At 45.2% G+C, this 12711-nt stretch overlaps 1 protein-coding gene across 1 annotated transcript; it reads left to right on the top strand.

The window, feature by feature from the left end:
* Positions 1 to 1325: 1325 nt before the first annotated feature.
* Positions 1326 to 8025, top strand: crabp2a (cellular retinoic acid binding protein 2, a). The gene is made up of 4 exons (XM_069656074.1): positions 1326 to 1654; positions 5237 to 5415; positions 5957 to 6073; positions 7383 to 8025. The coding sequence occupies exons 1-4, from the start codon at positions 1573 to 1575 to the stop codon at positions 7431 to 7433; spliced, it is 429 nt and encodes a 142-aa protein (XP_069512175.1). The 5' UTR covers positions 1326 to 1572; the 3' UTR covers positions 7434 to 8025.
* Positions 8026 to 12711: the final 4686 nt, after the last annotated feature.

The following is a 12711-nucleotide window of genomic DNA, read 5'->3' as shown; positions in this document are numbered from 1 at the left end:
GTGTGTGTGTGCGCGCGCTGATACAGGAAACAATGTAAGCGAGCTTTGTTCACATCAAACAGGGCCGCCGGGCCCGATGCAAAGCGTTGGATTTGGTCGCAGATTCGTGCGTAAAAGCGCATATCGTGTTACCAAATATTAATCTGAGGCTGTTATTCACCTTTGTTAGTCAGTGTGTCTTTGTTAGAGGTCTGACACTGAGCCGGTGTTAGCGGAGTGTGTACTGCTTCTTCTGATGTCCCCTCCCTCCTCTTCCTCCCGGTTTACCTCGCGCTAATTCGCCGTGGAGTGTAGCGGATGGGATCATCCATCAAGAGTCAATAGTTAACGCCGGCTTTGTCCCGGTGCCATCCATCATTAGCGTGTGCGTGCGTGGGCGCGCACGCACACACACAGAGAGCGTGTGTGTGTGTGGTTGCTCTTTATAGGACTACCTCCGACCCCGCGGGCCCCTGACCCTGCCCCACTGGCCCGTCTGACGCGCTTTTCCAAATGCCCCCGCGTCTCCTCCTCCTCTCCTCCCTTTCTTCCGTCCGAGCAGCAGGGGGGGCGGCAAAATCTCTGAGCCGACCTGCGCCAGCCCTGCTCTTATTTTAATCTATGCTCTCTCATGGGTTCAGGGTGTTTTTTCCTCTGACGAAGGCCCCGTTAAATGGATAGCCCACCGGTCTAGGCCAGAAGCTGTATCCCATTACCACCGCTTTTATTTTTATGACACTGCGCCGTGGCGCACAGGAGGCTGGGGGTGAACTTGGCCTCTCAGTCACTCTCCTCACTCACACACACACACACGCACACGCACACACACACACACACACACACACACACACACAGCTCTGCCATCCTTTCAGTGTGCCAGTCTGGCAGTTGACTGGTTCTTCCTTCGCACCGCCCTGCCAAGACGACATGTTCTGTCAACAGACCGGCCTGCCTGACATCCTCCCTGGTTTTCACATATAATGTTCACCGCATTGAAGTCTTGTGCAATTACCGGCTGGATTACATGTGCACGTGGTAAAATATCACCGTAACACTTCACAAAATGACAAATTAAATTTGTCGCGTTTCCTGCAGTGCGCAGCGGACTATCAGGGCGCGGCACCTTTGGCTCATTTAAGATAAGCGCGTGGAGGAGAGGCGTCTCCAAATGCTGGCTGCATGTGAAGCTCTGCAGTGCACATGCTGCCTGCAGGGGCGTGGCCGGGTTGTGGCACTGTGGACCTTTGCAAGTATTCTGTCGGCCAGTGGGGCGTGTCCGTATTAAAGGGGCGTGTGAATCCATACAGAAGTATCTTTGCTCTCTGTGCCATTCATTTGTAGCACAGCGGCTTATAACGTGCACCGGCACATAGGTGAGATAAGAGCACTGACAGTCGGCCACTCATCCCAAGAGGAGCAGAAGTATCCGGACAGGCAGAGTTAAAACATCTGGTGCGCCCATACACCCAGACCAGACTTAGAGGGGGCAGTTGGAGTCTTTTTGACGCAAGAGGCGCAGGGACAGAAGCGCACCCACCGCACTTGGACCTGACAGTTCACTTACATTAACCCGCAAAACACCTACAGCCTAACATGGAGCGCAAGATTCCTGATTTCGCCGGTACCTGGGAGATGAAGAGTTCTGAAAACTTCGAGGAACTCCTGAAAAAGCTCAGTAAGTGATATAAATTATGATTTTAAAAACTCATCATAGCCTATTGTGGCAGCTTGTCTCATTATTTCGCCAGACTGGCTTCTTATAAAGCTTTTATTTCTGTGCGTAATGACACAGATCAGACGTGTCAGCTCAAACTGTAGCGTTCTCAGCACATTGTAGGTCAAATCTTCCTCTGTGTCCGCACCAGAGGATCACCCCCTGTTCCGCATTGGTAGGGGGTCTTTGTCATTCTGCAGAACCCAAAATTCAGTGTTTGGCCCACAGCCAGCCTCACCCCTCTTCCTCTCTTCTCCCCCTTTTGCCTCCCCTGCTAACACAATAGAGACAAACGACGGCACATCTGTCTGTGTCACAGCCTCATATTGTGTATGTGTGTGAGTGTGTGTGAAGAGGACCGTTATGGCACGATACAGTGCAGGACAGTCACATCATTATCTGAAGTGACAGTCCGGGTAAAAGGAAAAACACCTGCTGCTGAGATTCACACAGTTCTGGAGCATTAAGAGTCTGAACAGACTTCAGAGTGTGTGTGCGTGCGCGTCCATGTGCGCGTCCATGTGCGCGTGCAGAGCCGTCTGTCGTTAGTAGCCCATTCCCATTAGATGACTCGCCAGTGCGCACCTGGAATTCATATCAGCACGTAAGCGCACACAGAGAGATGACTTAGAGGAGCGCACCGAACAACGCGCCTTTTATCTCTCTCTCTCTCTCTCTCTCTCTCTCTCTGTCTCTCTCTCTCACACACACACACACACACACACGCTTTACTGCACATGCAGTTTATTGAAAAAGCCGTCAAACGACACTATTGTTCTGAATATAGACGCATGAAAACTACGCGGGAGCGCAAACTCCAACTTCCCTGTGAGGCTGACGCACCAGTTTGTGTGCGGGAAAGATGGCATTATGCTCATATGGCACATGCGCAATAAGGTGAAGACAGTGTCGTTTGTGTGACTACGTTAATGTTTTTGCAACAGGGATGTAAAATTCGCGACGTTGCACAGTTGTACCAGAGCCAGGACTCTCTCTTACAGAGACATGTAGCAGTGCTATGCTCCTATAATGTACCAATGCATCTCTGGGCCTCGGTCTCACTGGGGGGCACATCGCAGCTGTATGCAGCCTGTCAGCACCCAGCACCCTCCACAGTCCCTCCATCCTATCTTCCTTTCCTCACTCCTGCTCTCCTCCCCTCATCTCCCAGTGTCCCAAATGCTTCCTCTGCCCTCTGCTCTTTGACCTCTGACCCTGACCGTCTGTCCAGCTATCTATCTGTGTGTGTGTGTCCATGTGGCCAGGTCTGTTTGAATTTAAGCATTTTAGTCACAGGTTTGCAAAAGTCTGTTCAGGTAATTTCTGACTTCTAAGAACTTGCAGTTACTTGAGAAGCTTCGGCCCCCTCCGTGTCTCCCAAACGGTCCACAGGCCAGCACTTGACTCCTCGCTGTGTCTGAGCCAACAGGCTGAGGAGACACAAAGGTCAGGGAGAGTCTGCATGTCGGTTTGTTGCCTGAAAAAAATCTAAAACTTTTAGGAAGGAAACCATTACTAGTTAGACCCTGTGCCCAACCTTTAAGGTTGACATTATGCTCATCTATCATGTAAAGTGGTACCAAGTGTAATTAATTCAGTAACACACTTTGATTAATGTAATTTGGTGCATCTTTTAAATTATGTCTGTGTTAAAAGGCTGTGTCTATACATTTAAGATAACCTTTTTGTTTGTTTCTTAACTGGAACTCAGGATTTATCATATTTTTAATCTGCTAAATTTCAAAATGCCACAAAATGGTATAAAACAGGAAACAGAGCATTTTTGAAACTGGAACATGCAAATGTTTATCAATGTTTCTTTATAAATGTCTCAAAACTGATGGACATTTTTCTATTCATTGACAAATTGACCAATAATTCATGCACTGTCTTCTGTGCATGAATTGTGTCTTTAACAGACAGATTACTCTGTGCAGTGAAAGAAGTTATTATATGCTTGACTTGAATGAAAGTTGCAATACCAGTGTGAAAAAACCTCAATTTCAGGTTAAACTCGAAGAATCTTGAAGATTTCAGTTTCATTCCCCTGATAGCGATATACAGTAATTGCGGGAGGACTCTACAGTCTACAACTGGCTCCCTTTGTCACAGTTGTATCTCTTGATTTTCCTTGCTTATGGTCGCTTTTGTTTTTAGACTGTTTGCCTTCATCGGAGCGTCAAATTTGTTTCTTTTTCTTTGGATTTTCACTTATTTTTGAAGTTGTATCAGCAGTCATCGATCTTTTCTTTGTTTGTTCAGCCATAGTAGATTACGGTTTACTCACAACATTTACAGAAACCGGAAATGCATCCGCTTAGGTCCGCCTACCCTCTCTGGCAGGCCAACCACAGGTAGAGCCCTTGGGAACATGTGGTTACTTCCCAGGCCAGACTGCATGTCTGTGAAACTGGTAAATAGACATTAATAAGATAGTGACTCAGGGTCACTGTACACCTCCCTGCAAGAGGTTAAATCCTGATTAGCTTATAAATAATATAAAACTGTAACGTCTGTTGCCTAATGCCAATATTTCCTGCATAGTGATGTCCTTACACTCTTTGAGTTTCACACAATCCATCTTACACTGCACACACTGAGACGATGACAATGCACACACACACACACACACACACTTCTGTTTGTGTGCGCTGTACATACAGTGTGCAGCCTGGCCATCCTGCTGCACGCTGAATGACTGTGCATGTCTCAGTGTGTATATATTTACCCTTGGTGACAGGTGGGAATGTGTGAGAGGTGAGAAGTGCGAAACCCAAGTCGGCGGCAGATACACGCTGGAAGACGTACACACACTTCCCCTCGCACTTGGACAGAGATCTTCACACACCACACACAGACCACTGCTGCCCCTTGTCTGTCTGAGCCCCCCCCTCCCCCCTCCTCTCTCCTCCTCTCTCCTTCCTCCCTCCACACCGGTCTGCTTCCCTCTCTTTTCCCACGCTGTATCATCAGTCTCACTGCAACACACTATGGAAACATGAGTGTGCTATCTGTCTGTTAAAGAGAGGAACATAATGCTGATTAGATTGCAGAAGGCATAAGTCAACATATTTGTCTGCGTGTATGAGTGTGTGCGCTTGTGTGCTAAGATGATTAAGTGTGGGGGGAATGCAGATGTGCTGGGCATGCTTCATCATATGACCTCATTGTTTCCTCTGTCATCGTTATTGGACAGCGCTGTGCTGCTCTGCTCCTTTTACCCTGAGTGTGCAGGAGGAGACAGTGAACCAGCAGCTAAACCACACTATTAAAACACACACGCACACAGCCTAAGGCATGTGGGTTTGCATAATTTGGTAAAAACTGGTTTAATTTGCCCTGCTGCTTAGGGCTGGATCCTATAAACTGTGTTACACAAAGATCTGAACTGAGTAGGTGTTCTTGTAGGTGTGTACTGCGTGCATGGGAATATTTAAACGTACATTTTTTTTTACAAGAGCAAGAGTTTGCTTGCCCCAAATCTCTGCCAACATACTGTATACTCTTTCTAGTTGTCATCACCTTCCTGTTTGTGTTTTTCAGATGTGAACATGATGCTGCGAATGATTGCCGTGAAGGCAGCGGCCAAGCCTCTGGTGGAGATCAAGCAGGACGGAGAGACGCTGAACATAAAAACGTCGACCACAGTCCGCACCACCAACATCACCTTCACCGTGGGGCAGGAGTTCAATGAGGCCACAGTGGACGGGCGTCCCTGCACGGTACACAACACTTTCGTGCACCCACATAAGCACACACACACACACAGAAGAAATGGGCGTATGGGGAAGGGGGCTGTCCAGATTACATCAATCTGTTTAATTTGGCTTTTCATCATATTTGGCCTGATAGCGTATCTTTACCCCTCCCTCGGTCTCTGAAGGCCTATCATGCTACATTATGTTCCTCACACACTCTACGGCCCCTTTTAACTTCCCCGCTTCCCTTCGTTCCCCCTTCTTGCCCTTTCCTGCCCTCCGTCCCTCCCTAATTCTCCCTGTTGCTTCCCTGTTTTCCCATAGATGGCCTCTGTTTGGCCGTCTCCAAAGCAAACACACTCAACCCGCCAACAAGTCGCTGTAGTAACGATGAGCGCATCACAAGTTATCACCTCCAAGTGATCGCCCTTGTTTTTGGCTCTCCATTAGCCACTCTCATTATCTCCCAATCCCTCTTAATGCCATTGTTTATATTTCTGCATCCATCCTTGTTTACATCCAACAATTGACATGGTGTGCCTCATGTTTTTTTCTGTGTCCTCAGAGTTTTCCACGTTGGGAAACCGACAACAAGATCACCTGTGAGCAGACTCTGCAGAAAGGAGAAGGACCGAAGACGGCCTGGACCAGAGAGCTCACCAATGACGGAAAGCTGATCCTGGTAAAGCACACATATATTGACAGAACACAAATTACAGTGTTATTTGTTAGACATATGAGGTATCATTAAAGTTCCTAACCAAATAGTGTTATGGACTAAAGTCACTTGACTTCAGCCTGAACCCAACCAGATTTACAAGTCAACTTCTCTTACTCTCCTGCATCCAGCTTGAAATGACTAGACTCGCCCACATCCTAAATGCTGTTTCTTTACTCTGCCTCTCGTGCTGTCAGTTATGTAATAACTACATAGTATATACTTTATTGCTACCCCGGTTATTCAAGAAATTTAGACTGTTATATTACATAATTGCACTTAGAGTACCATAATGCCGAGCTAATTACTCCCCTGGCAGAGGATGAAAGAGCTTCTGTCACAAATCAAATGCAAGTACAGGCATCAGCTTGAAATCATGAAGTGTGTGTGACAACAAGGCAAACAAATAGTGATGAGGTTAATGATGTGTGCAGTGAAGGCTGATAAAAAAAGAAAACGTTGAAGAGGTCTCAGTGATTTGTTCTGCTAATGACAGCTACAAAAACTGTAAGGTTCCCAACCACAAACTGAACTGTATTTAACAGGAACCCCGCCCAGCTGGCAGCGTAGGTTCATCAAAACACTTCGATGAGCATTTAAAAGTAATTATTCGACCCAAGTCTACCGGTAAACCAGTCTGACTGGAGCTAGAGTTTTAACTGAACAGACTGTAAACAGAGCAAGTATTTATGGACCAATGGTTGCTTGAGGGTAAGCAGTTAGTTTAAATCTAAGACTACTGAAGTGCTATTAAGGAACAAACTAGAGACAGACCGATGTGGTTTTTTCAGGGCCGATACCGATACCGATTATTAGTAGTCAAGGAGGCCGATAACCGATATTTGAAGCCGATATTCATTTGCAGTAAAAGTGAAAATATTGGCGTCAAAATTTTGAATAATACAAACTCCAACACTTAACTTCGTTTAAATGCCTTTAAGAATATGCATCAGAGCCAAAATAACACCGTTTTAAATTGATCTCTTATCGGCCATCGGATTTAATTTTTTTTTTTTTAAATTAAAAAAATTTTTTAAAAAAAGGCTAATGCCGATATGCGTCAAAATGCCGAATATCGGCGCCGATAATCGACCCGGCCGACTTTTTAATCGTCTATCCCTATAACAAACCCCAACAACAGCTTCATAAGCCAACTGTAGTATACTTTATATGGGTAAGTGTCTTTGAATAAGCCTGTTTGCTTAGAGAAAAAAATTTGATAATAGATCATTTTAGTGCCAACTTTAACGTCCACATTCTCCTCTTCTTTCAGACCATGAGTGCGGATGATGTGATTTGCACCCGAGTCTACGAACGACAATGAACAAGAGCACTTCTCCCACTTTTCGTCCTTCCAGCCCCTCGCCTCTCCTGCGTCACAACTTGCATCACAACTCTCCTTTTCAAAGGCAGCGCCGGGAGATAGCGGTCTATAGTTTCATTTCTGGTAGCTTCACGATGTTAGAAGTGTAACTGTATCAAATGTATCTACACAAAGGTCTTAGCTGTCCTTCTCTTCAACTGCCTCAAATTTGACCAGCCAGGTTTTAAACATGTATTGTATGTTACATTTGCTGAGTGACATTGCATTTATTTGGCATTGTATGTGTGTGTGCGTGTGTGCGTGTGTGTGTGTGTGTGTGTCAGCAGAAGAGGTGTGAGACTATATTTGTAGATATGTAAACCAATCTTTGAGCTCTTCCAGTGTCAGGTCAGTTTTGATGTGTCCCTCCTCTCTTCCTGTAGCCCCACAACTTTCACCTTTTCTATTTCACAGCGACATTTTATATTTATTACTACACTAGGAGTCTGATACAGTACTGCTAAAGTTTTTACTTTGTGTCCCTTTTATATGAAATGTGATCATAGGAAAGTACACTTTCTATGGAGAAACAATAAAGCATGATACGAACACAGCTCAAATCTTGGCCCTCCTCTGTTGAAAACCATTAGGAGCGTTTGACAGTGCATATGCTTTATGGTTTGTGAGTGTAGCTGTGGAATATGTGCACATTAGATGGCTCCATCTTTTTTTAGGCCTTCTGTCAGCTGTCTGCAACTAGAATAACTTGTCTGTCCCCTCCCTTCCAGTCTCTCTCTCACTCCCTCCCAGTTTTTTGTCTCTCCATCCGTCCCTTCCTTCTCTCTCTGTCGATCATCTTTCTGCCACATGCCCTCGTTATTCCTCCCTCACTGCTTCAAGGCTGACAGGTTTCCATTTTCCTTTTTTATTTTTCCCCTATCTGCTCACTTCTATCACACATTTCATTTGGATCCGATCATCCTGCAGTTTTCCCCGGCGTCCGGAGCGACACACACAGAGCCAGCTGCGGGAATGCCACCATTAGACTCGGCTCTGTTTTATTTCCATTTTATCTGCCAAAGGGTTACACTTGGTTCACATTTCTCTGGAAAAGTCTTTGAAGGCTTCTTGACTTTAAGAAGTAGTTCAATATTTTGGAAAATATGCACTTACTTGTCTAGAGCTAGAGCCAGCAGCCCATTAGCTTAGCTTGTGTGACAGATGGAAAGAGAGGGAAACAACTAGCCTGCCACAGTCCCACCAAAAGCTCATGAATTAATGATTTATGTCTTGTTTTTTAAATTCAATAAAAAACTAATTTTAAAAATTACAATTCACTTTTTTACTGGGTTATTATGTGCTGGACTATTTCTTGGCCAGGACCAATATCCTTCCTGTTTCCCCCTGTTCGCCTGGTAAATACACACGGCACAAAAAAGCAGGCCAGTGCATAACCTCCCAAAAATAGTGAATTGTTACTAACAAATAACTTTATTCTAATGTGTTAATTAGTGAGCTTTAGAGGTGCTTTTATACCAAGCCAGGTAAGCTGTTTTTATGCTAAGCTAAGCTAACTAGCTACTGATTGTAACTTCATAATCACTGTAGTAACTGCACAAACATCAATCTTCTTTTCTGTCTCTTGGCAAGAAGGCAAATAATTGATTTCCAAACATGTCGACCTGTCCCTTTAAGCATCCTGATTTATGACACATCTGTTGTTATGGTAACCAAGGACGTTGGTAAGACAAGTAGGGCTGAACTTGGTTGGACAGTGAACTACCTGACCAATCACCGAAGGTCACAGAGCAAGGGTCAGTGGGCATGTCTCTAACGACAGGAAATGCCAATTGGATTACAGGGTACAGCTGATTGACAGCAGATGTGCTTAACAAGGAGTGGGCCGTTAAGGGACCTGGAAATGAAGAAGTGGGAGAAAGATGGATGACCCCCAGCTCACACACACCCACACACGTACATACAGTAAGGAGATCAGGGGGGAGATCCTGAGGGAGGAATTCAGTGATACTAAAACTGCTCTTTTATTCTCCTTTTTTTTTTACAAACTATCTTCTTTATTCCTCCTCTTGCCCCGCAGCTGTGTGTAGTTACAGTGTGACCTCAATAAAGTCCCCTCCTCTGCCTCCTGCCCTAATAAAAGGGGTAAATAACTACCCCTCCCTCACTGTTTATTATCCCCTGGGGCAGTAAAAGGCAGCTGTCTGGCCCGCTTCAAAACGCCCGGCTAGCACCGGTCCCCCGTAAAAAAAAACACACACGTTCACATACCAAACTAAAAACACACATTCTGGGAACTCTTCACACATACCATCAAACACTCGCACTGTACACGCAGCTCGTAAAACACCGTCGTGGCTCACCCAAAAGGTGAACGGACAAACTTCCCTCAAAGATGTAGCACCAAGAAGAAGGTCGGAAAAACAAGAACAAAGTAAAAAGGCCGTCTCTGCTGCTGCTGCTGGCATCCTGACTGCATCGTTATCCCCGCATGTTGCCGGCTTTGCAGAAAGCCTAACAAGGAGCAGAAGGCAGTTTGGCAACATCGTAACAAACATACCTCACTGCCCGTAAGTCGAGAAACACACACATGCATACCCAGTAAATAAAAACACTTGTATAATGAAGGATTAGCCTACACATCACTAATGCACGTCATCCATCAGAATAAAGGGGCAATTGGATACCTCTCTAACAAGGTAACCAAAGGCATTTTAAATAGAAACCAATGGTTTGGCCTGTTACGGTTGTGTGAGAGCCGGTCGAGTTTAGGTGCCCAGCGGCCACGGCTGAGTCAGATTGCAATTTGACAGATGACTTATGTGCAGGGAGGGGTGCAGTGTGTGTACTTGTCTGCATACTTCATACTTCATGGTATGTCACAAAAGTCAAGATGGGTGATTTGTGATGTGGTTGAAGCAATTATTGCCACGAGGGTCAAGTGCATTCTGGGTTAGATAGTAAAAGATGTGGGAGTGTTCGCAGAAAAATGCCCTGCAGGGGAAAGGCATGATGGGAAAAAACAGCCCCCCTTATCTTCGGGAATGGTCTTTTGTTGCACACATTCATAGAAAAAAAAGCAGTGACAGTGTGATGACAGGTGAGTGTCATTAAACACCCTCGCATACTGTACTGTCTCCGTCCAGGATATTGATTTACACCCACACACACCTGCACGAAAGCACAAACCGGTACACACATCTAACAGTCGCACGCACTGCGGTAAAGTGCACCAATCTCCTGTGGCAAACGCAATTAGACCACCCAGGAACCTTTGAGGCCTCTTGTAAAACATTGGTCAAGAATAGTACACATGAGGGCATACCACACACGCACACACACACACACACACAATGTAGCTCTGACGTAGATACAGTTAAATGTTTACGGATGAAAAAGTCGAAAAAAGGAGCCAGCAAAACCACACTGGCCTTCCTGAACGCACAATTTTATACACTTACAGTAATTTGGTCTTTAATAAGAACTTAAATTATCTTAGAATTCCCCGTTTTCTGGGTCAGGATGCAGAGTTAATAAACCAAAGGAAAGACATGAGAGAGCGGGGAAGATTTTCTGTAAAGGTCAGGGGAAGAGGTTTGGAAATCACCAGAATATGGTTGGCACCTTGGCCTGCTGAGCCACACAGGACACTTAAAGCAGCCTCCTTAAAAACTCCTCTTAAAAGGTCTGGGCAGAGGATCCTTCCATTAGGGAAAATAAAAATCAAAGAGAAGTGAAATGGAGACGCATGGAGACACTGAGTCAGAGACTAAGACAGGTTATGTAGGGCTAAAAACTCCCCTTTAAATTTCTTTCGTCTTATTGTGTAAAAGATGATTCATTCACTTACACAAAAAAAGGCCAAAGGTTCAATTATGTAATTTGCTTACTGCTTAGCTCAGTGGGGAGAGTCCCTGAACTGATACTGAACCACTATCTGATCATCGGTCCATCATGAGCATCATCATCCGAGACAATGATCGTACAGTATACCAGAGGTAGGCTGAATGAAGTCTTTGTAGAGACCAAAGATTTAATGATAAATCTAATTACAGACTCTGACGGTGACCTCTGGATAGACCGAAGGAGATGATGAAAAGATGGAAGATACTGTGAGAGGACTGAATAGGAGAAAGAGGCGGTGCGTGGGAGAAGTAATCGCAAATCCTACACGGCTAAAAGTTTGTGAACTGAAAGACGGCAAACTTTCAGACCGAGCTGGTCAAGCATAAACTGGAACTTTTGAACAAACTTTATAAATATTTTTAACTCAAAAAACTTGTTTTCTCTTCCTTACTCCATATATTAGGGATCAGAACACTAGAAACACCTCTGAATATTAAGCAGCCCAGTGCAATATAAAAGCTATGAACTCAGAGCAAAGGCCAGGGAATATGCAAAAGTTTGCAGTATGACGTACAAAGAAAATGTGCAACAGAGATAAAAGTCCAACACATGTGGGTTACTGTAACACCCTGAGACAGATGTGCAAACTTATGTTAATGTTGAGCCTGTGGGAAGGGGTAAGAGAGAGTGTCAGTGAGGGCCCAGGCCATGTTGATGAGGCCAGCTGCATTCAGGAGGAAACTGTTTTTGTGGTCCTGATGGACAGCCTCCTGCTGCAGAGGACTATCTCTAAAAGTTGTATCCAGGTTTTCAGAGGGGTCAGCCACAATATTTCCAGCTGACCTAAGTGTCTGTTACTGATACAGCTTCTTAGAGGGATAGTAGATTGCAGCTGATCCCCTCCTTGAGGAAGTGAATGGTCTGCTGGTGATGGATGAGGTGAGGATGTAATCAATGATGGTGGTGTAGAAGTGCACCATCATTGACTTTGGCAGATTGAACCTACACTACTAGTCAAAAGTTTGGACACATTTTCTCATACAAGTGAATGGGAAAGTGTGTCCAAACTTTTGACTGGTAGTGTATTCGCCTGCCACAGGAAATACGTCCTCTGCTGTGCTTTCTTTGGGAGGCAGCTGATGCTAAGCTCACCAACTGGGGAGTAGCACGGTTGGATGGGGTCAGGTGAGCTTGTTGCTTCCTGAAGGCAGCAATCGTCTTCACTGGCTTCATTCCATTGAGCACCAGGTTCTTCTGGCTGCAGCAGGCCACCAGAGTCAATCTCCAACCTGTAGGCGAACTTATCTATACCAGAGATAAGCCCAATAACAGATGTGTCTTCCACAAACGTAAGGAGCTTGAAAGACTGATAACCATGGTGACGCCGTTGCTGTATAGGGAGAAAGAAGTGTCAAACATCTAGTCTGTGTTACAC

This window comes from Semicossyphus pulcher, unplaced genomic scaffold (genome assembly GCF_022749685.1).
Source record: "Semicossyphus pulcher isolate SPU_LCO1_2020_fin unplaced genomic scaffold, fSemPul1.0.p SCAF_9, whole genome shotgun sequence".
Classification (NCBI taxonomy): domain Eukaryota; kingdom Metazoa; phylum Chordata; class Actinopteri; order Labriformes; family Labridae; genus Semicossyphus; species Semicossyphus pulcher.
Note: the sequence above shows the minus strand (reverse complement) of the source record. Positions and strands in the feature narration are given on the sequence as shown.

Excerpts from the sequence above, each read along its gene's own strand:
- crabp2a (XM_069656074.1), top strand. The coding sequence starts at position 1,573 with ATGGAGCGCAAGATTCCTGATTTCGCCGGTACCTGGGAGATGAAGAGT. Across the intron at positions 5,416-5,956 it reads TGGACGGGCGTCCCTGCACG|AGTTTTCCACGTTGGGAAAC; the intron begins GTACACAACACT and ends CTGTGTCCTCAG. Across the intron at positions 6,074-7,382 it reads ATGACGGAAAGCTGATCCTG|ACCATGAGTGCGGATGATGT; the intron begins GTAAAGCACACA and ends CTCTTCTTTCAG.